The sequence below is a fragment of the Lacerta agilis genome, chromosome 6, assembly GCF_009819535.1.
Source record: "Lacerta agilis isolate rLacAgi1 chromosome 6, rLacAgi1.pri, whole genome shotgun sequence".
In the NCBI taxonomy this organism is placed as follows: domain Eukaryota; kingdom Metazoa; phylum Chordata; class Lepidosauria; order Squamata; family Lacertidae; genus Lacerta; species Lacerta agilis.
The window spans coordinates 28,091,772-28,119,256 of NC_046317.1; the positions used below are offsets into that span (position 1 = coordinate 28,091,772).

Here is a 27,485-nt window from a genome sequence, read left to right on the forward strand (position 1 = left end):
TACCATGGTGCAAATGCATCGGTGGAGCCAATCTGGTGCGTTCGCATCATGCCAACCTCACTCGCTCCTCCACAGTAAACCTAGGTGATGGGAGATTAGGGAAGTGCTGCCACCCCCACTGACCACTACTGGGAGCCACACTGCTAATTTCAAGGATACTGTACATATTTGGGATTGAATTTATGTGGACTTGGAAGGCACCTTCCATTTCAATGCCTAGTGTGATTAAGTTCACAAAAAATGTAAAGCTAAGTGAATGATGCTAATACCCCCAGGGAAATAAGATTAATACTATGCATGTCAAGTCAGAAATAAGTCCAATTCAGTTTATATAGGATTACAGCCTAAAAGATTTTAACGGCCTTAGAAATTTAGGCCAGTGATGAGAATGGGCATAGTATGGGTTTCCAATATAAGCTGCAAAATTTTGTGTGTGTGTGTGACCAGCAACAGTCACCAACTTTTTAATTCCCCCTGCCTCCCAAATACCACCCCCTGGGGCTGATTTTTGCCTAATGTCTATACTGCTGTGAATGTACATTATCTGTCAGTGCAGCACATTCCACTGTCATTATTTCTAAATTACAGCTTGTTCAAAACTGAAGGAAGTAACAGCACTATCATCTTGTCAGGACTAGAAACATAATAGTTTTCACTTTCACAATTCTATTTCTCTGTTCAATTTAGTGGCCAACTAGTAATAACAGAATAAAAAGAACACATTAGCTATGTATACAGAAGTAGAATGATATCCAGGGAAAGACACTGAAACTTTTTTAAAGCTTAAATGGCAGCCTGAATGCTTCTTGCAGGTATGAAACATCTTGTGCAAAGGTTAAGCTTATTCCACGCTCAACTGGCACTTAATATTGCTTCTGACTACTGCAACATAGTATAAAAACTATGCATAATTCGAATAAGGAATAACAACAGCAGCATTGTTTTATAATAGCCTAGTCTAGAAATCATTTGTATCTTGACTATTTTCATTTTAAAATGTTTCAAATATTCATTCCATTCCTCTAATTCAGAGGAAATACCTACCGCCCAATTGGCAATTCCCTATTTCATGACGCAAATCGCTTTGCCTGTATCATAGCAGACACACTCAAACTGGAGAGTATACCAATTGTAAAAAAAATAATAATGAAATGCCAACTTCATTTCAAATACAAAAGGCTACTTCTGATTCAACTCTTATCAAACTAGCAGCCAATAATCTGCATGCCTTTTATCCAATGATCTCAAATTAATGGAATGTCCTATGAATCAGGGATCCCAATGTGTGAACAGTAATTTGATTTTCACATTTCTCTTTAAAATGCTGATTATAAATAGTATTTTACCCATATCTAAGTACAATCCTGCTCTTGGAGGATGGAAAGAAAAGAGCCCTGCCAGGGCCCTCAAATCAGCCTGCTGGGGATCAACTTTTGCTAAAAGCTTCACCTCGTAATGAACAAATCTACCATCAGCCAGAAAAATCACAGATGAAAAGAAAGATGTGCTACAGGGGTTGATCAGTGGCTAACAGTGCCTCCCCATCCACCAATCATTTTTAGGTGAGAGGAACCACCACAAGCTACCGGTAACTGCTGTTACCCTATTTTAATAGTTAAACACAATATACTTATTTGTGTTTATCTGTTAACAAAACGGATCCATTTTTAGAATGATTTCTGATGCCTTTTATTTATTTATTTTGCTTTCTTAAGCATGGGCATAGCCAGGCTTCATGTTACTAGGGAGAACCTCAGTTAAATATTTTTTATTGATTTACTTGATTTGGGAGGGCAGCTGCCCCCCTGTCGTCGTCCCCACTATGCCCATGTTCTTAAGTTGCTTTGAAGCTTCTTTAAAGACAGGCACATTTACATGCCTAGTTTATGGCCCAACCTGCCTTGCAAGTTATTGGCACTACAATGAGTAAGAAGTTGCCTGGAAAATATTCCTCTTCAGAATAGACACACATAGAATTCTGCTCTAATTCCCCTACATTAAACATGGTAACATGGAACTTACTGCATCCAGACAATCCCAATTATTGGCATGTGTTCACTTTTGTCTGTGACACTGCCACCTAGGGGGAGTATCGCAAGAATGCAGAAGAATGGGTAAAAGTAACCTAACAACCAGGACTTCTAAAGGCAATTTTGTTGACAGCTGAATCACAAGTTAAACAACAGAGCGCTACGTTCCACCTGTCTATGCACTATTGATAATATAATGCCTTATTTAAAAAGAGATAATGGAAATATTTTGGAGATACAGAGAAAGTGTACATGTGCAATGACTCACTTTCTTTTGGAGTGCACAATGAAAGATGAAAATAAACATTCCTTGGAAAGAATTAAATACTGTGAAGAGGTATGCCATCACAATGGTCTCATCGTTGACATAAAGCAGTCCAAAAGACCATGTTAGGCCCAGAAGACACAGGAGGGCAAATGCACCTAGGGCCCAAGACCTGAAAAAGAAAAGCAATTTAAGTAACACTGCCAGTTTTTTTTTTTAATGCACATTGCAAAACTGCATATTAAAAGTTTACTTGCTGCAATTTATTTTTACTAGGTTTTTAGTCATATATAATGATATAATTATTGGCTTTAACCTTTTATCTATTATAGGAAGAGCAATTCCGTTTTAGTTTCCAATGAAAACAGCAGCGGTAGTTATTTTAAAATGCAATGCTCTAGTACCAGGTCCAGAAACCCCTTTGCTTTATCCGTATGTATGCGTGTATATTTGGAGATTTGAAAGTCTCTTTTAACCACTAATGGATGCCCATATTTTAACAATTGTGCTTGCAACTGACACACACATACACAAATAACACAAATACACAAAAGTTAAATGGCAGATCAAAAGCTGATAACCTAAAGTTTGAAGACTCTGCTAAACTAGATAGTCTAACTTTCATATGAAAGTGCGTTACTGAAATGTGACAAATATATGGATTTAATCACAAAAGAAAGTCTTTGAAGGTTGTTTTGTCATGAATAGTTTCGGGGGGTGGGGTGGAGAAATTGCAGAGGACAGCACAGAATGAAGGGGAAAGGGGTTTATTCAGTGCATTCCACATCTAACTAATGATCTTACTTGATAAATGGCTTATTATCTTCATAGCTAGAAAGCATTATAAGCAGAAAAGAGAAACAAAATCATTAGACAGAATTTAAATTGAAATTAATAAGAAAGCATTTTTAGTAATTTTATACAAAAATTAGTTAAAATTAGAAAATTCAAAGTGCAGACGCAAGCAGTTTAAAATAATAAAAAGCATATAATAGTTGGAAATAGTTTAGCAAATTAGATTATCTCCAAAGTTGTTAATTAAAATTACGGACAATCCAGAAAATTGTCCAAATTTGTAAAGTTGTTTTTTAAAAAATAAATTAAAAAGTCATGCTTTAAATTTGTTAATGTAGGGTTCTATCTTACCCAGGTAAGTCCGTATTATAGTAGCCATCACAAACACGGTAATTACTGGTGTGGATGAGAAGACAGAAAGAGGAAGAAAAGGAAGAAAAGAGAGGTGCTAAAGATTAGCTCTCTCTCTTAACATGCAACATGCAATGAAGCTGATATTGTGACCTATCTAAGCAACATCTAGTTTGTAATGCTAGCTTGGTTGCAAATCTGCCCTTGCCATATTCTGCATTCAAAGACAATTCAAGAGCCCACTACTAAGCACATTTCACTTGGGAGCGCCAATGACTTCAGTGGATCTGACCTCCAAGTAAGAGTGCTTATGATTAGGAAAAAGAGAGTCCTGTCCCTCTTAATTCTAGCAAAACAATTCCAAATATAGAATGATCTAAAGCAGGGGTAGGCAATGTAAGTCCAAAGGGTTTATCTCACCCAACCCAAAGGCTTCTCTCCCAGACATCTATTCCCTCCCTTTACCCGCATAATGGATGCTTGGGCTGGTGGAATTGGACAGTGGTATCTTACCTTGCCTACCTCTGACCTAAAGCACAATCCACCACTGTAAGATTCTCATTAAAAATATTAACCTATTGCTCTACTTTCAAGAAAGGGAATATTGTGATTCTTGTGTAGTCACAGGATAAAAGTAAATATTTGTTATATTTGCATGAAAAGCAACAGATAATCTTCAAGATAACAAAACAAAGTAGAAGCAAATTCTCTTAGGGGAGTGGGATTATGGATGGGGAAACTGCTGAGAATCACTAGCATCTGAAAATAATTTAACAAAACATACTCAGCAGAACAACACCAGCCATTCAAAGAGGAACATCGTTTGGGAGCTGCATTTTAAATGCAAATGAACTTGCTACATTGCTGAGGAATCTCCATGAATGCACCAAAACAAATTCTTGGCCATTGTTCCAAGCAGAAGTTATTTCATTTCAAGTGTTGCCTGTATCATTATAGCAACAAATATGACGAGCAGGATTGGTGCTGTTTACTTCTAATTGACATCTGTGGGCGCTGGGAAACAAAGCCTTGTGTTGCTAATGGAAAGGGGGAGCTTTCAATCAGTTGGAACAATCAGAAAAAATAATCACAGTTCTTGATTCAGACACAAAGCACTTACTTAATGTTTTCCAACCTGCTAGAGTCTGGTTTCAAAGTGTTTGAGTGCTTCACCATTTTGTACAGTGTGATCACCAGGAAGATAATATTCAGCTGTCAAAACAGATAGCAATGAAATTAAACTACTTCAAGTAACAAGTTAGGTAATGATGATGCTCTAGACTAAACAAAAAAAGAAAAAAAAAAAGTGGTTATTTTCCAAATTATTCTGGGGCTGGTGACAGAACAGACTGCACAAAGCGGCTGCAAAGAAAGATTATATCAAGAATGGTCAAAGCCCAGCCACTCTCACTCAGTGCACATCTTGTATTATTGTTCGTTTTGGTTTGAGTTTATTTGTGCTTCATACTGCCTAATGTTAAACATTCCTGTGCAAAAGAACGTTAGGAAACATATTTCAATGTCTTTTTAAATGTATACCTAAGATGCTTCATGTGTCCGTCTAAAAAATTAAAAGTGTGAATCCCGGCTACTGCTCCATGTTGAGTGTGCACTTGGTGGTAACTTGAGGTAAGCCATTGCCTGATTTATGAAATGGCCCTTCAAGTTGGGAATCCTGAACCCAAGTCTACTACTAGATTACCGAGAAAGGAAAGTCAGAGCGACAGTGTTCCCCTGTAACAGCTGCCACAGTTTAGTGCTTTGTGGATGAGCCAGAATGAGCACTGCATTGGGACTCGTGCAACCACGCACACCTGCAATGCTGCCAGGGTCTACTTTCAATTTTGAAGAATCCCGGTGTGCCTTTATGTTTCAGCCAGGGATACTATTTTAAAACAAACTCTGGTTAGTTTAACAAGCCAACTTCTGTCACGGCACTGTCAGGCAAGGAATGTCCAGAGTGATGAATTAACTTCTTATTGTCAAAACTACACTTACAAGTTAGGAAAATGTGGGTCTTTCAGTCCTGCATTTCTCAGCTACTCCTAGGAGTGCACCCAATGAGGCAGTTGCAGCAACGGAGAGGCCCCACTCATAGGGTTGCCATATTTCAAAAAAGTACGAAGTTAGGAAGACATACACCCCCCCACCCAAAAAATAAAATAAAAAATCCAGAGATATAGCAGCCCTACCCACTCATCAGTGTTCAGCCTGGCCTTGATAGCTTAACAATCCATGGTCTGAAATTGGCTACTTAGGAAACTTAGCAGAGCTTGTTTTAAACCAGATCCCCTGGTTTGATCTTAACAACCAACCAGGCTTCCTCCTTGCCATGTGAGAGAAGGAGAAGGAAGGATGTTTTGCTTGGGATCATTTCGACTCAACCATATAGCACTGAACTAAGCATGAGCCCTGTATGTGGATTCTTTACATGCCTGTGATATAAATAATGTGTCATAAAACAAGGAAATTCTAAACTAGCCAGGTTTTGAATAAGCCATTATAGATCAAGAGAATAGTAACTCGAAGTGAAATTAATCTGGTTCACGTGAACAAACATCTCAAATGCTGGTCCTGTTATTTTCATGGAGAAAGAACAATTGATTATAGTACGCATGGGACATCCAAAGCAGAATAATAATTTCAGCATGTTAATGGCCTAGTTTACATATGAACTACTTGACAATAAACTACAACCAAAACTGGGAGTTAAACTGAAGCCAATTTGATCCCCTGTTGCAACTGCAGGAATTAGCAATGACTCAAACACTGCCCTTTCCACTTCCCTGTAAAGCCATAGTGTAAATAATGCATTTATTTTTTACTCTATAGCAACCAGGCAGCTCATAATGCTTTCTTTTTTTGTCCTTGCTGTTTTGCTGTGTATTCTTCCTAGCAGAATTGGCTATCTTTTCTCTCTTGCAAAATGGTTGCACCCTTACGCAGACAGTAATGCACATCTTTTATGTGCATTGTTATGAATATTAACTAACCATTCTATCTGAGGAAGGGACGGTGAGGCCATCGTCCTGTAGTTTCTATACTCTGGGTTATACAAACTGGCTGCCTGCTCTAACTGGAGTGGCACTGTTTAGTTCTGACAAAAAGTGTTACGATTTCAGGCTGCTTTTGATTGTGTATTTTGGCTGCCTTGAAATCCAAAATCCTGCTGATGCCACTGTGGCTGCAGGGATCAGCTGCTGTCCTCCTAACCAGTGAGTCACTGATGCTTCTGAGACACAAATATCTCTTCCTGCAAGCATGCTCATGCACTGTGGGGGTGTGTGTGGAACGGCTTCTGTGATAGCACCGCTGAAGTCACTATAAATTTCCTGGCTGTGACTGGTGTTGGTGCAAGATTCCCATGGATACTGTGGATGTGGCTGTCCATGCTGCTATGCTAATACCTCTTGTTTCAGCTGGCATAGCTTTGTTTTCTACTTTGCTACTAGAGTGTCCAGGATCATGACTTCATTACTCGTGTTTAATGCTGGAATAGTGGCCCTAATTTGGCCTTTAAGCCGTATGCTACTTCCAACTGCATTCCTCACTTGGCAGGAGTTGAGGATTGCCATAGATGCTATATCATCGGCCAGATCCCTGTGGATATCAGCTGTGGAAAGCAATATGGTTTATGAAGCAAGCCCTCCTACCTCCCTACAGCAAATATCTCTCCCCCACCCCACAAGACAACAAACACTATCCATAACTGGGGTCAATGATATCATCATTCTATGCATGCCAGTAGATGGCTAATCAGATTTGAAAGTGCCAAAAGAATCAGCCCAAAGTAGTAGAATCCCGGGGGGGGGGGGGGTTCATAAATAAAAACCAGAAAGGTAAGGGCAACAATTCTGAATAGTGCCAAAACCTACGGATGCTAAGTAGAAGGAATGTTCCTAAATTTTGGACACTGTAGATTTTTCCTGATCTGGAGCATGCAGTGTCTTTTGTTTTGTAGCTGTGTGACTGGTGCTCGTATTGATCATTGGCTATAAACAGTAACATTTATTGATTGATTGAAAAAATAAAAAATTGAGTGTCTGCTTAAGCATAGAAAGTGAAAAAAAGAAAAAGGGTGGCAGAACAAGAAACACTGCACTTTTTGATTCAGCTGATAAAGGTCCTGAATATGATGGTAAGTGAAAATGAAAGTCTCTTTAAGAATACAACATACTGTAGTTCTAAAGCAAAGTAACCAAGACATATGACAACAGCGCATGAGATACTTGTTCTCCACACCTCTGTGAAATATGATATAATTTAAAGCATCAAGCAAACCAAAGAACACTAGTTTGCTCTGTGAAAGCAATATTCAGAAGTCCTGGTTTGCCTATGCTCCAAGTACTCACATATTTTGCTATTAAACACACACACCTGGTAAGAACATCACCATCGTATGTAAGAGCTCTGGGAAAATGCATCTCCTCTAGATAAATCACCTCTAATCAAGGTGTAAACAAACTCGGACAGATTGCCATAATATCATGTAACATGGAAAGCAGAAAGGGGCAGAGGAATTTGTTGTAGAGCATACACTTACAAGAAACGACTTGTACTTGCAATTTTTATGAAGAAAATATTTTGCTTATTCCTCACTCTCCTGATTCTTCTCATTGCTATCTAAGAAATCACACATATTTGTAAGGTGTGATTGGGTGATATATATATGACAGTTTAAATGCTTAATTTCTTAAAGAACATTAATATTGTGTGCGCCTTGAAAGCCACTGAATCGATTCCTTCAAGGAATTGATTCAAACCGACTCGCAGAAAGATTTCTGCTGTCATAACACTATAAAATGATCTTGTAATTTTCTGGTGATTAATGATTCCTCTGAAAGGGTGTGAGAACTGTGGACCTATTGAGTGAGGGCGAAGTGCATGGAAAAGGAGACTTCTGCATGCCTAGTCCTCGCTCACAATATGATTCATGCATGAAAGCCCAGGCACAAGAGCACAATACATATATCATCTAGATGTTATTTATTTGTAAACCACAATTTCCCAAAACAGTACACTATTATGAACTCTGTAAATTAAAGTCAACAAAACAATTTCTACTACTGCACTATTATTATATAAAAGCCGTCTGAAATGCTAAAAAGCACATCTGGTAGCGCCAGTGAAACTGGGTGTGGTGTACGATAGTGATACTTTGGATATAAGCTTTGTTATATTGGATTGTGAACAAGCTTTGTGCCTGCATATGCAACCCCTTTCCTTGATGCCATTAAAGCAAGACGTCATTTACTTAGCCATAGTTTCTCATTGTGTCTGAACTGGGAAACCATGGTTACCAGGTATAGAACAAGTGTGGCTCTTAAACCAACTTCAAGCTGTGTTTTGAGAACTTGGTAACCATAGTTTCCCAGTTCAGATGTAATGGGAAAGGACAGTTGATTGAAGTGTTCCTGGTGTAATTGAGAAAGTGGCAGAGAAGAGGCAATGTGTATGGAGAAAAGGCTTACAAAACCAAGATGTGATAAGCCCAACCTGGCACAATGTCACCTTTATGCTGATCACATCTTCAGTGGCAGTGATGGGGAACTGGTTTCAGTTCAGGATTAGTTTCAGTTCTCCTGCTTCCACCAAAAGTGGTCTATTTTGTCAGACCGCTCTCAGAGGGTTAGAGTAGGGTCATATATGTCCACAGCCTTTAGCCTTAACATTGGCTCCCCACAGGGTTGTGTGTTGAGTCCCCTGCTCTATACCCTCTATACGTATGATTGTACAGCTACCCATCTTAGCAACAAAATCATCAAGTTTGCTGATGACACCACTGTGGTGGGTCTCATTTCCGAGGGGGGATGAGTCCGCCTTTCGGGACGAGGTGGAACGGCTCTGTGGTTGGTGCGGAAAAAATAATCTGGTCCTTAATATTGCTAAGACCAAGGAACTGGTAGTGGACTACAGGAAGAAAAGGCGGACATTCAGCCCTTGTATATTGATGGGAACCGGGTGGAGAGGGTGGCTGTATTCAAGTTTCTGGGTGTTACTATTGAGCAGGGTATGACCTGGAGTGCTAATACCATTGCTCTGGTAAAGAAGGCTCAGCAGAAACTTTTATTTCCTCAGACTTTTAAAGAAGAACAATCTGAGTGAGAGACTGCTGGTGTCCTTCTATCGAGGCAGCATAGAGAGCATTCTTACATACTGTTATCTGTGCTTGGTTTGCCAGTTGCACAGCCACCGATAGGAAAATGCTCCAGAAGGTCATAACCACAGCCAAAAAGATTATCAGTCATCCTCTCCCATCTTTGGACGAACTATATAGCTCCCGTTGTCTTAAAAAAGCAATCTAGATTTTACAGGATTCATCTCATCCTGGATATAGTCTGTTTACACGGTTGCCTTCGGGCAAGAGATACAGAACAATTAAATCAAGAATGAATAGACTAAAAAACAGTTTTTATCCAAGAGCTATAACTATTTTAAATGCTGTAACCAAATGATATGATCTTTAGGGAGTCGTGATGGATGATATGTATGTGTATGTGTGGTTGTAAATGTATAAATGCGTATATGTGGCTGTAAATGTGGGATGGCATTCAATTTCGTTGTACTACGTACAATGACAATAAAGTATCTACCTACCTACCTACCTATCTACCTATTATCTTTATTGTTTTGATTTGCTATATGTCACCCTGAATAATCAAATAGTGGCATACAAATGAAGATAAACCAAACTAATAAACAAGTGAATGGTGTATTGCTGACATGGCATCTGGAGCTATGGAAACATGTACTTGAATCACGGACGTTTACCACATTATGGTGAATTTATTTTTATAGGATGTGGTAAGCATAAAGTATTAGACATCCCTCTCCATCCTGCCAGCACAGGAACTATACACAATTAATTGTGTATATACTAACAAGAACTCCAACTTACAGCACAGGAACCATGCCTAAATTTCTAAAACTTCCATTATTCACACTGAGGATTTGCCAATATTTTGACCGATGGATGAAATCCCAATGCCTATTATGCTATCGCTGCAAAGTTGCTCTGTCTTGGATGGACAGTATCACTAAGGAGAAGTAATGTCATCTCTTTAGAGATCATATGTTTCCCTATTCATGAAACAGAACCACATCCAGAACGCTTTGGGTCAGTCTCTTCCTGCAGGCGATTGGCGATTCCTAAGGCTCATGAGAATCTCTCTCAGGAGCTCAACACGAATGACAAGTCTAACCAACCTCGAACTGCCTTGAATTATATTAAGCAAAAAGAGGCAAAACACAGAAAGTCAAAATCGTGGGCTTTTCTGACCAGAGTTTGCCAGAGTGCACTGTTTGTTTTATTAAAGCCATCAAGCTGCTCAATTGAATTACATTGAGCTTAGCAGCTTAAAATTCATTCCACACAGCCTGAAGTGCTGACATGGATATGATAAGACAGAAGAACAGAAACACCACTCCGAGGTAACCTAGCTGAACTGCACATGTTCTGACCCTGTTTGTCCTCCCTGGAGCTTTTGTTACCTGGCAGAGGCAAGCTCTAAAATTGCTCTTCTATCTCGCAGATCCTTGCTCTTAGCCAAGCAGAAGCCTATTCCTCTCTGGGACTGGCAGCCCGAGAAGTGTTGTCTGAAGGAGTCCTTCGAAAGGAGTGCGCAAAGCTGAACTCTCCCTGAACTTAATTAATTATTAAGGATGCAGATGGAGCTGTCCAAATGATAAGAACAGCTCCTGACGTGTCATGATCCAAGCCTTCATTAAATCATTTCAGGCATACTAATGGCGTTCCACTGCTCATTACTCTCACACATGCTTTCTTCCATAGATACAATAACCCCAGTGCCCCGTAGTCTGAAAGGAAAGTCAACCGCTCTCCTTCAAGGATCCTAACGCCGCACGTTTCCTAAAGCGCCGAGAACGGGCAAGGTTATTTGGGAAGGCGGTCCTACCTAACCTTAAGAGGAAAAGCATCGGGTGGGTGGGTGTATGGCAAGGAAAGGGAGGGTAGTGATATTTACTTTAAATGCAAAAAAACAGCAAGGCGTGCAATAAATAAAAAGGCTGTGATCAAGAAACACAGAAATACATAGTCAACAACGCAGTGCGGAGCTGCAGGTTCTTGATCCCATTCAAAACAATGAGATCCTAATTCTGACCAATATGCCCAATTCTTTTTTCTAAACAAGGCAGAAAAGCTTATATAAAAATCAGTGTATGTATCAAAAACTCTGATAAAAGGATGAAGTCAGTGGAACATCCGGTTGCAGATTTCCCCTTGAACATTTACTATACCCAAAGAACACAATTTTCTTCCAGTTCCTTTAAAACAAAGATAACATTATGCTGCCCATCTCCTTCCCTCAAATTAGCAGCCAATTTCAACAAGATCATGAGTGCCTAAATTTATATTAGGTTATCATGGCCACAGAATCTTATCTGAGAATGTACTAAATAAATCTTTTGCTTGAATTACAATGGACTAAAGCCTCAAGATCATATAAATGCTGATAGCGGCCCATTAAATCACCGACACTCAGGCTTTTATTTTCTGCAACTTATCAATTAAGATCAGTATAGACTATAATTTATCTAACTGTTCCTTAATGGGTGTATTAGTCTTTCCCCCAAAGGAGTCTACAATTTTGTGTATGTGGGCTGGAGGTGGGAAGAGAATAAGATCTCAAATTCTAAAGCCAGTAAATTAAACTGTGTGGTTGTTCTCAATTCAGTGTCAAATAGACACATCTGTGTACACATGATAACAGTTATGCACAAGGTAACATATTGACAGGGACTGGAAGCACTCTGACAAATATGTGGTGGAGGCAAACCCAGGAGAGGAGGGGCAGAGATGTATGGGGCTGGGTGCCACCCAGGAGCCAGGAAAGGAGAAGAGGAAGGGTCCAAGCATTTAAGAGTTGGGGGTTGGGCGTGCAGGACAGGTTGGAAGAGGAGGAAGAGACTCCTCGGTGCCCAGGTTGCATGTGTGCACTCACGTCAGACAAGGGTACCTAAGCCCAGGAGGAGGGAAGTGTGGTCCCTCTGTTTCTTCAACTGCTTCACCAGGCACGAACTTGGAAAACAGCTACTGTATGTAGACAACTACATAGTGTGTGTATCCGGTGTGCCTAAGGAGCTGCTTTTGAAAATAAAGAATTAACTATCTGCTGTTTGCCTTTCCTGGCTGGGTGTGCCCACATATGTGTAAGGAAGAAATGAGGGTGTTTTTGTTTGTTTTGTTTGTTTTTTGGCTGTGTTTCATACTCAACAGTCACCCAAAAATCTTGGAACAACCTATAATGTAGAGTTTGAAAGTCCATTAAAAGTAGTTCACACATTATGAGCTTTTCTATTAAGGACTAGAAACACAAACTCCGTTTTCAGTGTGCTGCATCTAACGGAGTCATACACAGCAGGTCTACTTTATAATTTAGTTGAAGGCAGCCCAGTATTGGGACGACTCTAGCATACTCTGCATTGAGAGTTGCGTTCCAGCTAACAAATACAGTGGCACCTCGGGTTAAGAACTTAATTCGTTCTGGAGGTCCGTTCTTAACCTGAAACTGTTCTTAACCTGAGGTACCACTTAAGCTAATGGGGCCTCCCGCTGCCGCCGTTCTGCCGCCGTGTGATTTCTGTTCTCATGCTAAAGCAAAGTTCTTAACCCGAGGTACTATTTCTGGGTTAGCGGAGTCTGTAACGTGAAGCGTCTGTAACCTGAAGCATCTGTAACCTGAGGTACCACTGTATTCCATGATTATTGCAGCACATTGTTGGGGCTAAATAAATCGTTAAATAGTAGCAACAGCTGCTGCTGTTGTTTTATGCAACCATCGCCATATGTTTGTAAGGATTGTAATGGTAAATTCTTGAATGGCGCTGGTAGTGCATATACATTAATGTACACCCATACTTATTCTGCAGTTACACTGTTCACATTACACTGTTCTCGAATCATTACACTCCCTTTTCTTTTGGTCGGTACTATTAGAGGGCAAAGCAATTGCCAGAGAAGAATTACTCCCAGGAACTGTGCAGTGATTGCTACCTGCTGTTTCATATTTTTTGAAGTTGGGAATACTGCTCCCAAAGGCCTTTCACTTCTCAGTCTAAATGATTTGCAGGAGGATAATAATGTCATGGCCGGTAAATAATAGTAGACTCTGACTGTACATGGTCAATATGATTAAATGTCCCTCACCCCGATTTTCACTCTGACCTGGTTATGAGGAAACACCAATATCTGCCTCAATGCCCAAGGCCCACACAAAGTGTAATGTTATTTAAAGACAGAGAAAGGGGGGGGGGGAGAAAACCCCAAAGAAAGTACTGCTCACAGTAAATGATGCTGTTATTTTTGGGGGGGAAATGAAAGAGGGAAGGAGACATACCAAGACCTTGGGCTCACTCAACTTTAGCTCGCACATTACTTTCAGCCATTTTATTCCCACGCCTGTGACCAGTCCACTTGCAACAGAATTACGTGCGAATGAGGTGGCAGAATGGGCTAAAGTACTTCAGGCTGCAGGTAGGAGATGCAGTTTTTAAATACATATAACACCCACAGTCCTCAGCATTCTAAGTGTACAATATGGGCTGGAACTTTCTCCCTGGCGTACTGAAGTTCTACTTGCTGGTATTATTATTATTATTATTATTATTATTATTATTATTATTATTCACAACTTAGGAAGCAGTAGAAGACAACATGGTGCACCTGACCTCTGGTTTCTTTCATCGTTGCTTTCTGGGAGGTAGAGAGGAGGGATGAGGCAGCGGTGAGGCTGGCACACTACAGAGGCACTGGCGGGAGAACTGGATTGGTTCCTCCGGTGTGTTGGCACTGTACCAGCTGACTGCTGCCTAATTCCTCCTCCTCTGCCTCCTTGGTAAGCAGCAGCGACACAGCCCAACTGGAGAGCAGGAGCGGTGGTGCCACACCGCAATGCCCTCTGCTACTGATGTGGCAGAACTCCTACTATTGCCACATTCCAGGCTTCAAACTGGAAGGGGAAGCATAACATGCAAGATTATCTCACTTACAGTGAAACAATCACGTTTTGGAAGAAACGGCTTGCCCCTTTGGCTGCAGCTTATTTCGGTGAGATTCTAGCTTACGTGTTGTGTTGCACAAACAACAGAAATTGTACCACGAGGAAAGGAAGTGCTCAGCTGGACGATTCAGCCTGTAATGTTTCTTTCGAAAAATACCAAGGAGTCCTGCACGTTGGCATACAGAATTAAAAGCTGCCGTTTTTAATTACAATCTAAAAAGTTAGAGGAGTGGGAGCATCACTTCCAATATTATCTATACTGGCATATCTCAAATAATTTGCTGTGTCTTGTTTCCTCTGCCCACGCTTCTATCAACCGTGTTGCTTGAGATGATGAAAGGAGAAATTAAAACAAAACGAAACACTATCCTTATAGTTGTGTGAATATGAATGATGTACCTGCTCTATGATGCACACTTCTTATATGCCAGGGAGAACTTCAAGAATGAAATCCCGTTTAACCGCAGGAGCATTTTACCTGCTGTCAAATCCTCAGCCATACTGTGAAATAACTAGAATCAGATTTTGCCACCGGACTGCTATGTTGTGCAATCTGTGTATGCCATATGCCAATGATCAAGCCAAATAGTTTTTTTTTTAATGTTCAGTCATGATAAATATTGCACATACAGATTAATCCTCCTGATTGGCATGAGTTGTGTTGTAGGGGATGCAATGGCAAGGGAGAATTGGTATAAGTCAAAAGTGACACTGATTCCCTTTGCACCACATCCCACACTATGCAAGAGGGGTCTGTCCCCTGACTCTCAGGAGTGTTCTGCAATGTGGAGGATGGGCAGGCCAAGCCATTGATTTCAATTCTGTGCATTATATACAGTGTTTTTTTAAAAAAAACATTTCAATAATGTGATTTACAGTATGATTAACGCAATGAACATGATGGGGGAAATAAATACTAGTCTGCGTATAACGTACAGCTTTGCTGAGAAAAAACTGCCTTCTCTGGACTCAACTGGCAATCAAGGATAAAGATTGGCAACTCAATCCTACAGAATGACATTAGGTGCCATGGGTATGACTCAATACATACAGTAGCTTAAAGGCTCAGACTGTAAGACTACTTCAAGAAGATAAATCTCTTCTTGAACAAGGCTACATTTTGCACCAACACACCAGCTACAATGCAGCAATGTTTGGTAAAATGAAAAATGGTACCCCCCAAAAAAAAGGATCATTAGCATTTGCATTATAGAATGTGTGAGGAAGAATAGTTTGAAGGCACATAGCTGCTTAAATTAAAAGGGTCTTTTCCTAAACAAGTACATGGGTGGGGCACCACCTGAAAACCATCTATACAAAGCTCTGAACTTCTTGGATGAAGAGCAAAGTATAATAAAAGAAAGAAAGTAAATAAATAAATAAATAAATAAAAGCCTATTAACAGTCCTGCTTTTAAAACAGCACGGTTTTAGTTCAGCAGGTACAGAGATAATAGTAAATGATGATATATCAGGGATACTTTAGCTATGATTCCTGCATTGCAAGGGGTTGCACTAGACGACCCTTAGGGTCCCTTCCAACTCATGATTCTACAAAGATATCTGAAAGGCTCTAAAACCAGAAGGAAATACAGAAATCCCAAAATTATCATCTCAAGGGGGGATAGCACTGTGCACGAATCAAAACTAAGACTTGTGATTCGTATGCCATCACAATTGTACAAAGTCTTTGGTCGAAATTCACCGATTTGTGTACAGACAACAGAGAGGGGTTTCCGTATCTCACAATACTGGAACCCAAGGTCATCCAATTAAGTTGAATGCTGGAGTGTTGAATATTGGGACAGACAAAATGAACACAGTGCATAGTAGAATTTGCTGTCACATGACGTGGCGCTGCCCCCCCCCCAACTTGGACAGCTTTAAAAGGCAGTTAGACAGATAAGACTTTCAGTGGCTAGAAGTTGTGATGGCTGTCTTCTACCTCCAGTATCGGTATGAGATAAGTTGCTGTGGGGGTGGGGGTGGGGTGGGGGGGACAACCCATGAGAAGTGCACTTTCCATGAGCATCTGGTTGGTTATGGTGAGAAGATGATGCTGGAGAACATGGGCTTATGGCTCTTGCTATGACAGTTTCATAGCAAATATAATATAAACTTTCAATGTATTTTGGTCATTTCCATTGTGGATTGGGAGAGAGGCAGGCAGATAGGCGGAAAGGAAAGAGAGAGTATTCTTACCAGAATAATGAAGGTAACAGGCCCAATGAAACTCCAGATAAAATAGTTGTCAACCTTGAGCCAGCAGCTGTTACAGAAAAAAAGAAGAAAAGTGGCATGAGAACAGCACATACACTCTGTGTTACCAATGGAAAGTAGACATCTCTTTGGACTTATTCACATGGACTGGCTATGATGTGGCTTTTTTTTTTTTCAAACAGTAACCCCATGTGGACATCCATATGAAACCTGTTCTTGAAAATGGATGCCATACACAGCTGGCTGTCTTGCTTCCTCGTGTGCATGTTATTCCTGAGCATGATTTGGAGTGCCAAGCGGGAGGAGATTAACATCGTTCAATGGCACGGTCACCAAGGGAAACTGCATTAGCGCACCGTAAGTGTTCTACGTTGAGAAAATCAGCCATGCAACTCTCTCTTTCAGTTAAATGCATGGTGATGTAATTCTGACCACTAGCATATGCTTGAGAATGTGTCCGTTTATTGAGCTTTTCAACATGACTTCCTTATGATCACCTGCTTTCATCTTTACGCTCATTAATTGTTGCCCATCAGTCCATTTTCTTTACACTATTGCAAACCACCTGCATGCCCCCCCCCCATTTGATGGTGGTGGTAAGTACCTTTTACACTTTTAAAATCTGGAACCTATCAAACCTCAGAATGAAACTCAAGGCCACATCCATTTTCCTTTCTCAATGCTTCTCTCTCATTCAAGCTTATTTATTTCTCCCTTCTCTCCCCCCCCTTTCTTTTCAACGAAATGCAACAAGAAAATAGTGGTGTTGACACTGGTGCAGCTCACCTTAGAATGGGGGCCAACTAACAAGTTGAAAAGCATCAAGCATTAAGAAGATGCCCTGTGTGGTACAGCTGATCAACCCAAAGGGGTACCTGGAAGTAGATGGCAACCACAAGAAGCCTGATATTTGATTAAGCAACTCTGCTTCCTTTTGGGTTAGTATTTGATACAGGCCGTGAACCCAGCAAGAGTATAGATGTGGGTCCCCCTCTCCCCACACAGCTTTTCTTTGTGCATTTAAAATATGCTTTTAGCTGTCCATCACTTGACTATCCCCAAGGAAAGCCAACTCAGAAAATGATTAAATGTCATATTTTTTTCTTCTTCTACAGAGCAGCATAATACAAACAAAATGCCTCAGCCCTGCTGCTGCAAATTTAATAGTTAAAACAAAAACAAAAAACAATCAGGATTAAACTAAATTACGCATCAGTTTATCGGGACTCACTTCACTTACTGATTCACTTTTCATATAGCACAGCTCCCTACTGAATCGCTTTCATTTGTCTTTCATCAACAGCAGAATCAAGCAGCTTGCTTGTATTCCAACAGTATCTGCCCATACTGTAACTAATTTCATCAAAGGACAAAATAAGCTGTATTGGAAGGCACATTTATGTCTCTAGCAACATAAATCCCAGAAATCATTTTTTTTTTGTCTACCTTCTGTCATTTTGTATAAATATCTCTATTTTTATTTTTATTTTACAAATAGAAAGCAGTGGGCTAATTTTAATCCGATTCTTTCCCGATAAATATTATCAAAGTGAACCACTGGGGCAGAAACACCGCACTATCATTCTCCAGAAGGAGAACTGGCTAGAAAGCATGCTGAACAAAGAAATCTAATGAAGTGTTTAGCTTAAAACCAGGGCAGTGGGGTTAAAGCAAACCAGATACTTTTAAGTAAAGTAGAATTTTATTTTGTTTTATTTTACTTAATATTCATTGGAGGCCCAAAAAGTTATTTACTTTTTCTCCAATTTGTTTCGGGTCAATCTTTTGTGTTAAAAAGAAAGGCGGTAATTTAGAATCTTGCCTCTCCAGGGTACAAATTCTCTGAACCTAGAAAATTACAAAAGACCTGATTGGAATTTGCACACAGCCTTGCCATTCTCGTACCAATAAAGCTTTCTGGTGCTATTTTAGTCTGTCAGGGGGCTCTGACAGCTAACACGCTTTGAGGGGAAAAAACCCGCCTGAAACACTCGGGTCACTAGCAATTACTTACGCATTTTGTGCTCCATAGCTGGAGTAGTCGATAGCTGCCGAGACACCAACAACAGTGGCAGGAAAGAGGTAGCCAGCAACATAGTAGTACTTCTTCCTAGAATATTCACTTTCAAATACTTCTACTAACATGAGATAGAGCTGCACCCCTTCTAGGCACATCCAGGCAAAGGCTGCCAGGAAGAAAAAGTGTAAGAGGCCTGCAAATATTGGGCATGCAATCTGCAAAGAGAAAGAAACAATCAAATGCAAGCTGCTACACTTTCAACCTTCCCACTTCATCTGATGTATTCAGAAAACGAAATAATGTGGATGTTAACAGCTTGGTTTGTAATAGCAGCATACTGTATATGCAGTGAACCTCAACGAGTGGATTGAGCCCCTCCCAATACACACACACACACACACCGCAAACATAAAACTTCATATTCATAACTACTGAAAACAGTATTGTGCTCACAGTAGCTGCAGCCTCTACTCTCTTGCACTCTGTGAGTTAAGATATGGAAAATATGTGCCTATTAGCATTCTTCGACGCAATGGAATATCAAGTGTGGCAAGCAGTCCATTAATTTTTGGTAGTGCAATGTTAACACTCTGCTGTAAGGCTTATATTGCAGATGATTTGGTACAAGAAGATAAAGAGCCACAGCTACTAGATGTATTATTTATACCTTCTGTTGAAGATTCTTATGCCTCTGTCAGAATATTCCATTTCCCTTTAAATATCAAATATCGTGGCTTTTTCTATTTTTAGGAAGATCTGCTATCATATCACTAGCCATACTCTGTAGAGGAGTACGGAACAAAATCCTACCGACTGACTCAATTCTAAGGGCAGCTTATTTTAGAAAAACCATGGGTTCAGCCTCATGCCTTAAGATTTAGGAAAAGGCTAATCTGAAATGAGAAATGAAGACACACAAAGGAGAAGAATTCCATAGCTTTCTATCTCTTAAGGATAGGAATGTATTATTTCTGTGTAACATTCTCCTGTATCTGGGGGCGCTAGGTAAACCTACTGGACAAGAGGCAGGCATATCTAAGAATCCACTGCAGCCAACTGGGAGTTAAGCATTTAACTGCTTCCTTAGTTCCATTTGTCCCAATGGAGCTGCAAAATCTGTTTCACTGGATTACAATAACTGATCTTCAACAATGACCATAAATAACAGAAACTACCATACATCAATCTGAATTGTCATCACTTGTACACCTATGATCTCCCTTCCTCTCTAATACACACACAATATTGAAGGAAAAACTTGCTGGCTTAAATGCTAAACAATAGCTGACAAGAAACTCTCTGGCAGGCTTATTAAGCTTCTACCGGTTCCCAACTTAACAACATTGAACAGGCATGTTTTCTTGCTTTCTCTACAACAGAGGTCGCCAACACCTGTGGGTGCCAGTGGACCCTCCTGCACCTTCTATGGCATCAAAATTTTTTGTTGTTTAATCTAAACTGATGTTAGTCTTTGTGGCATAGTAAATTCTAAGCCATATATAGTGCTAAACTCGTTTTCCACGCAAAATCTTAACGCTCTCGAGCTGAATGAGATAGTTCCATTTTTTGGATCTAAATGAGAAGTTTCAGACATTAGCTGTTCAACCTTTTCTCTGCCTGCCATATTTCCTGAGTAACCTACCCGTCCATGGGAAAAGTGGCTAATGGTTGCATCAGAAAAGCAGAGAACTGAGAAACTTCTTTTGGCCATCGAATACTTTACTGCTACCATTACTTTCAGGGAGGTATCTTCAGATGTGTGTTAAATATAGAGGGCTTACCTTGTACTCCGTCTTATCGATGCCTATTAGGAAAATAAATTCTGCAATGAGGAGGTTGATGCAAAGGTTCTTGTGAATTGTGTTTCGGTCACTTTGAAGGCCGCGGAAGAAACAGAAAGTGAAGATGCAAATTGCCAGGCAGACAAGGGAAATGACAATCCCTACCCAGGTGATGACAGTGAGGAGTAAACCATGCATTCCATTGTACTGGAAATGATGAAGAGTAAAGCAAATTAGTGTGGTCACTGATCAATACAAAACTAAAATATCATGTTTGTCGCTAACACTTAGAAATTCCAATAACAGCCTTTTCATTGGCAGTTACGTGCAGGGTTATCAAGTAATCAGTCTTAACTGCAATCATAGCAGAAATCTACAAAATACTTTGAGAAAGCAAGGGTCTGTTGATACAGGGTCGGAGAACTTAAATCTGCCAGAAAGCAAAAAATATTGCTATACAATGATAGGAGATAACTGTATGTTTGAGCTTCTTTTATGAAATGGCATTCAGCATTAAATATAAGGAGCTGAACAGACACATTCTTTTTCTTTATTTTACATCTGAACCTATGGAACACAGCGGTCATATTTGGAATACTGTGAAATGAGATGCCCAGAAGGATTCTGAAATTATACAAACATCCGACTGTATAGATAGTTCAAACATAGAGAAGTTAAACTGGGTGTTCATCTGGTTGCCGATTAAAGGCATCATTCCTTACCGCAATTCCCCGATGTGCCATAAGGATTGCAAAATTGGTTAGGTGGCTACATGCACACGTGGTATGCGTTTTATTTGTGTCGATCAGCTTGCATCCTTGAGTTGACCAATAGCCCATCATAGTCCGTTCAGAGTAGTTCCAGAAGGAACAATTTGCATTGAAATAATTCTTGGTCTGCAAAACACCAGGATGAAAGAAAATTAGAACTGTACACCCAGAAATGTCAAGTATGACACAATGGGCATAGAATACAATTTGGATTGCATTCTCCATATTTTTGTCTGCTGTTTTGAAGCACAACTTAATAAGGGACATTGGTTCATACCCCATTAAACAGCAATTAAGGTGACCTATGATAGACTGTGGTGGATTGTACCCAGCATTAGCAAACCCGGCAAAAGCATGTTGAACAACCCTAGTTATAAAGTGGGTTTAATAGTTTAAAATACGTCAATGTGCAATCCACATTACTATAGATCTAATTTTAATCACAGTTTCCTGCTTGCTGTTCAATGCTCATACTATGCACTTGTGGCCATTTCTGCCTATCCTGCAGCAATAGATACATGAAGTTTCTCTGAAGGGCTTCTTGAATAATTGAGGATTTACTAACGAATTCACTTTCCTTTTCTCAATTTCCATCAAGTCTAAAGGATCACTAGACATCATAATTCAGATTAAATTGAACTGAAAAACTGGTCTGGGGAAAAACACCTAGATAGGGTTCCCCCCCCTTTCTTTTACATGTGTCTTTTGGTAAATGGAAAATCTCAGCTGGGAAAATAAAATTGTAGCATTGGAAGGGATCCTGAGGGTCATCTAGTCCAACCCCATGCAATACAGGAATATCAACTAGATCATACAGATGGACATCTAACCTCTGCTAAAAACAACAACTTTAAACAGTCTGTTCCACTGCTGAGCTGCTCTTATTGTCAAATCGTTCTTCCTGATGTTTAGTCGGAATACTAACACCTGACTGTATAGATCAGGCATAGTCAAACTCAGCCCTCCAGATGTTTTGGGTCTATAGCCCCCATAATCCCTAGCTGACAGGACCAGTGGTCAGGGATGATGGGAATTGTAGTCCCAAAACATCTGGAGGGCCACGTTTGCCTGCGCCTGGTATAGAGTTCAAGCACAGAGAAGTTAAACCTAGTGTCAAGCAGAAAACAGCACCAGATTCCTTCATTGACTAAACCTATCTGAACGATTAGTGAATGGGCTCCAGCAGACAGTATGGAATTAGAGCAAAATGCTTGTAAGTTCCATTAAAATTTTGCTGCATTAAGAAAGCAAAATCATAAGAGCTGGTGTTTTTCTGTCCTGCTGCTAAGGTAAGAGTTAATTTTCACTTAGGAACAAATTAGAGCCATTTACATTTTCATGTTGATTACCGAATTAGCTTTCATTAAGAATACACTTAAGTTCTAATAATCACTGAACCAGGCTCATTTAATTTTATGTTCGTAGACTTAAACAAACCTGTGCCTCTGACCTAGTCTGACATTTAAAATTCAAATTGAAAGATCCACCCCCGTCCCTTCTTTGCTCTTCGCTCTTGCTGATTTTATGACCTTCCCATTAATTCATTACCATAACTCACATCAATGTGTGCCAGGGTGAAAAGAACAGGGTCTGTCAAGTACACACGACTGGACTCCTTGTTGATGGAGGCTGCAATGACGTCAGAGTTCACAGCGATGGTACTGTTCCTGCCAGCAAACTCTCCTCCCAGTTTGATGGTTGCATTTTCCGTACTGAGGAACTGGCCCAAGCTTTTGTAAATTATGAAAACCAGCTTTGCTAAACCTGTGAAAAGAAAGCTATTATAGTCACTTTAAATAACATGACATGTTTTAAATAGCCTACCCCTCCCCAGCTTTAGTGAAGAAAGATTGATTCGAGTAAAAAAAGAAAGAAAAAAGCCAGCCTAATGTTACTTACAAATGAGAGCTATCGACTAGCTATTATTAATGTTGCTGAGGGTGTATTATTATAACACAGCAAACCCTTCCAAAATTAAGTTGCTACAGCTGAAAAATAAATTGTTTGCAAAGGACATACCACTTCTGCTGTTCTGCTTCACAGTGTTCGAAGAGAGCTGGATCGAATTGCCTCCTGCATTGCCCTGGGGGAATTTCAAGTCCTGCACCTGCCCTTCGGTACTGAGCACTGCAACCTCCAAGACTGGGTGGACAAAAAGCAAGAAGAAGGTTTTCGTTTTCTGTCGTCGGATTTGGCCGATGCTTTCCTTTTTCCTTTCCCCCTTTCGGGATGCTTATTTTCTTGCTTGTACGTGACAGATGCATACCGGTAGCATTGGAGTCGTTTTCCTTTAAATTTTAATCAAACCCAAGTGCGGATGCACAAAAGTAACAGCACGCCAGTTCAAAGAACATGACAGCCAACCTGGTTTTAATGTGAGCCCAAAAGAGATCACTTCAAAAGTCCCAAGAGTTCTTAGTTGGAAGAAATGCTTAACTTTTGGAGACCAAAGCAGCCATGATGCATGAATTTTTAGTGTTCGTGTCCTACCTGCTATTGCTATGCCTAATCTCTTAGCAACAGGAAGACAGAGGAGTAGATCATTAAAACTGCCAGAATGGGACTGGGGACATCTAGGCTTAAATCTCTGTAGGTTGACCATGGCTCAGTCATTGTATTTTAGCCTAACTTACTTCACCCCTAATTAAAGGGGTGGTGGATGTGATAACAATGGGCACGATTCTGGGGAAAGGTAGGATATGGACAGTGCTTTTTTTTCAGGGGTTACTCAAGAGTATGCAGTACCGGCACCTCTTTATTGTTAAAAACTGTAGCAGGGTGAGTACCAGCAGCTATTTTTCTAGGAAAAAAACACCCAGGATATGGGTATATATTTATAAATGTAAATAGATGAACTAACTATGAAATAAATATGGTTACCAGATAGCAACTAGTTGGGCAGGGGCAGTGTTGTGACGGAGTGGTGGAACCCACCGCTGCATCCACAACTCTCACACCGGCCAGGGGAGATGGCTGGAGGAGGGGGAAAGCAGGGTGCTGCAGCAGCCTGGAGGTAATGCAGTGATTCAGCAACGCTCGGGACCGATGCCAGCAAATGAAGAGGTCCAGCTTAGCACCTCCTCTTTCCTGGAACATGGCGTCCACTGGTGTTACTTCTGCCCATTGTGGGGGAGACTCTATATGCTGACCTCACTCTGCAGGCTGATAGTGGCTGTCAGTGCGATGACTGGGTGGTGGGGAAACTCCAGCCAATCCATCTCTCCAGCTCACCAGGCCTGGTGCAAAGGGGATTTGCTTTGCAGACAAAGGCCCACTTAACCTAGATGAATTTACTTTGGAGTGGACACATGTAAGGGACGTGGGTGGTGCTGTGGTCTAAACCACAGAGCCTAGGGCTTGCCGATCAGAAGGTCGGCAGTTTGAATCCCCGCGATGGGGTGAGCTCCCGTTGCTCGGTCCGTGCTCCTGTCAACCTAGCAGTTCAAAAGCACGTCCAAGTGCAAGTAGATAAATAGGTACCGGGTACCGCTCCAGCGGGAAGGTAAACGGTGTTTCTGTGCACTGCTCTGGTTCGCCAGAAGCGGCTTAGTCATGTTGGCCACATGACACGGAAGCTGTCTGCGGACAAACGTCGGCTCCCTCGGCCAGTAAAGTGAGATAGATGTCACAACGCCAGAGTCGTCCGTGACTGGTAAAGGGGTTCCTTTACCTTTACCTAGACATCCTTAGCATTGCACAGTTGATCATCTGCAAACTCTGCTTCCACCTTTAGCAGCCAAAACATGCACCGCCTCATTCACAAATCCACGGACCTGACATTCTCCCATTCATAAATTATTCTTCCGTTTCAAGGTCCAGCCTCGAAATGTTTGTGACATATGTGTGCTCTACCTCCTAATATGTAGACTGGTATAAGCCTCAAGGGCGCAAGGAGAATAGCATTTTAAATCTATACACAACAACCTTCTTAACCACAACAAGATATACCTGTATGTCCCTAATACATAATAGTTTCATTTCCCTGCCAGCATTTAAATGATAAATTATGCTCCAAGTGTCGGTAGCTATTTTGCAATCTGTGAAGCATGGCTATTTTGTATTGTGGGAGACGTGGCTCACTGAACACACTTTCACCTGAAGGCAGTTGTGTTTAATGCAAACATTTAGTCTATGTGCTATGCACCCAACGTTGGCAATGCGCTCTCCCTGAAAGTAATCTGCATTCATTAGGAACTGATTATAAGGGAGAAAGTTTCTACCACGAGGACTGAAAAATATGTATGTATTTTCTATCATTTATGTAGCACATTTTTCAAAGTGTTCAAAGCGCTACATGCACATTTTATTCAGAAATATTTACAATAATCCTTCAGGAGTAGCCCAACATTATTAGCTCCATAATTCGGATGTGATGGGATGAGAATAAGATAATGGTTACTTGCCTAAGTCCTTTGACTTAATTGTGTTAGCCAAAAATAATCGAACTAGGAATTCTCTGGGTTACAATGTTAGTCCCTATCTGTTCTATAACCATAACATCAATCTCTAATGGTTTTCCATTTTTAAAATGCAGGGGTTTCTGTATTATTTTCATATAATACATTTCTAATCAGGCCAATTATACTGTTCCATCAAATGTGGAATATATGGACATCCCAAACCACTAGGTTTGGTGGACTCTTCCCACGGTGTGATGCCAAGCGTTTCAAGATGTATTCACTTACCGATGTGATCTGTAGGCATTGCGACCCTTGTTGGTTCTAAGAGGTTGTCAGCCAAGACAAAGGCCCCTTCTTCTAGGGTGTCAAGTAACATGGTTGCAGCATGGGCTCGTTCAGAGGAATTCATATCTCTCCAGGAGTCTAGCGCTTGGGTCCTAAGCAGGTTGTCCACCGTGTCAACAATAGCCTGCATTCAGTAGAAAAATATTAGGCCTTACTGCCTTAAGGCAACAGGAGAAGAGTCCCTAACATGATCTGATGACAATTACAGTATTTAACTGTCAACATAATTTGCGGTGATTTAAAGACCAAAAGGCTACTGCTTTCCCCTTATAACAAGGAGCATTGATATAAGAAGCCTTGGAGTAGCAGTGAAAAAGAATATTATTAGCATACTGAAGCATATAAAAAGGGAACGCTCATGGCTTTAATTTTTAAGTTCCTTTAGCCAGGCTAGAGCTATACTGGGCTCCAATGTGCACTTTAAGTTCGGCAGGAGCAAAGGATTTCCCCATTTATTTAGAACTGAAGAATGATCAGTAGCGGCCTGATCTCACATACTTATACGCACATTAAGATGCTCACAAAATAATAGGCAATTAAGGAAGATTTTTTTTAAAAGGATCTTTAGTGAAAACACAGTATTTGTCAATTGAAGGGAGGCTCTTAGGTTAATGCATAATGTGGGTGACTGCTGAATCACCGTGTCCCATTTACCTAGTTACAATGTGTCATTAGGCGCATATATCTATATCTGCATATGATTTGGCTGGTCCATTTCGAAAACAAATGGAAATGCAAACGGGGTGCGCCACACAAATAAAAAGATGTCGCGCCCAAAACACTGCTCCACGCCTGAATGAATAGGAAAAGTTGGGTCAAGACTATCTATTGTCAGGAGCAAAATTAATTAGCCTAATCCATCTTAATATCCTCTTTCTGTCTGAATTGTGAGTCTCCACAATGGCAGGTGGGAGATACTTTGGAGTGGAATGAAAGGATTTTCTTTCCCTCTTCTCTAATGGGAAATAGAAGAGTCAAACTGCTCACACTGATACTGCTTCAGCCATTAAATAGAGTGGAACAGAAATTGGTCTGCAGAGGCCATATTCATTAGTCACCAAGAAACACGGATCGGAGCCTCTGATCTGAGTTACAAATGAATCCTCTGTCGCGAAGTGAGGACTTGCTTCATTTGCATAGCATCAGCCGGCTTTCGATTTGTAATTTTAAGAGGTTTTTATTAGTCTTAGCCAAACTGGGAAGCTCATCTGAGACCTACAAAAAATGATCTCAGTGAGAAATTGAGGCTGTGCTGCAGTTTGTGTTGAGTGTATATATACGCGTCATGATGGCTGCATGCATCCATTAGCCTGATTCACTCCTTATATTTTTAATGTTGTCTGACTGGCCGCTTTTCTTCGCTCACATTAAAATAGTCAGCTCTTTAATGACACTATTTCTTGCCAAAGGTTGCTAGGGAGGGAGGTGGAGAGTTAGAATAAATTCCCAGGCCATAATGCCACAGTCCAAAGGTAGCTAGGTCTTTTT

The 27,485-nt window shown here is 40.6% G+C and overlaps 1 protein-coding gene across 27 annotated transcripts in view; it reads right to left on the reverse strand.

The window, feature by feature from the left end:
- The window catches only part of ADGRL2 (adhesion G protein-coupled receptor L2), a 207,058-nt gene that overhangs the window by 10,094 nt on the left and 169,479 nt on the right, over nucleotides 1–27,485 (reverse strand). For 13 of the 27 annotated variants that reach the window (XM_033151717.1, XM_033151718.1, XM_033151715.1 and 10 more), the window contains 11 exons: nucleotides 25,938–26,121; nucleotides 23,272–23,394; nucleotides 22,811–23,016; nucleotides 21,205–21,378; nucleotides 20,483–20,689; nucleotides 18,696–18,916; nucleotides 16,664–16,730; nucleotides 4,562–4,653; nucleotides 3,442–3,486; nucleotides 3,100–3,126; nucleotides 2,299–2,467 (listed from right to left, as the gene is read on the reverse strand). In XM_033151717.1, coding sequence (XP_033007608.1) covers nucleotides 2,299–2,467; nucleotides 3,100–3,126; nucleotides 3,442–3,486; nucleotides 4,562–4,653; nucleotides 16,664–16,730; nucleotides 18,696–18,916; nucleotides 20,483–20,689; nucleotides 21,205–21,378; nucleotides 22,811–23,016; nucleotides 23,272–23,394; nucleotides 25,938–26,121 — 1,515 coding nt within the window. The remainder of the gene's footprint in view (nucleotides 1–2,298; nucleotides 2,468–3,099; nucleotides 3,127–3,441; nucleotides 3,487–4,561; nucleotides 4,654–16,663; nucleotides 16,731–18,695; nucleotides 18,917–20,482; nucleotides 20,690–21,204; nucleotides 21,379–22,810; nucleotides 23,017–23,271; nucleotides 23,395–25,937; nucleotides 26,122–27,485) is intronic. The other 14 variants (XM_033151725.1, XM_033151722.1, XM_033151724.1 and 11 more) reach the window with 2 other exon arrangements.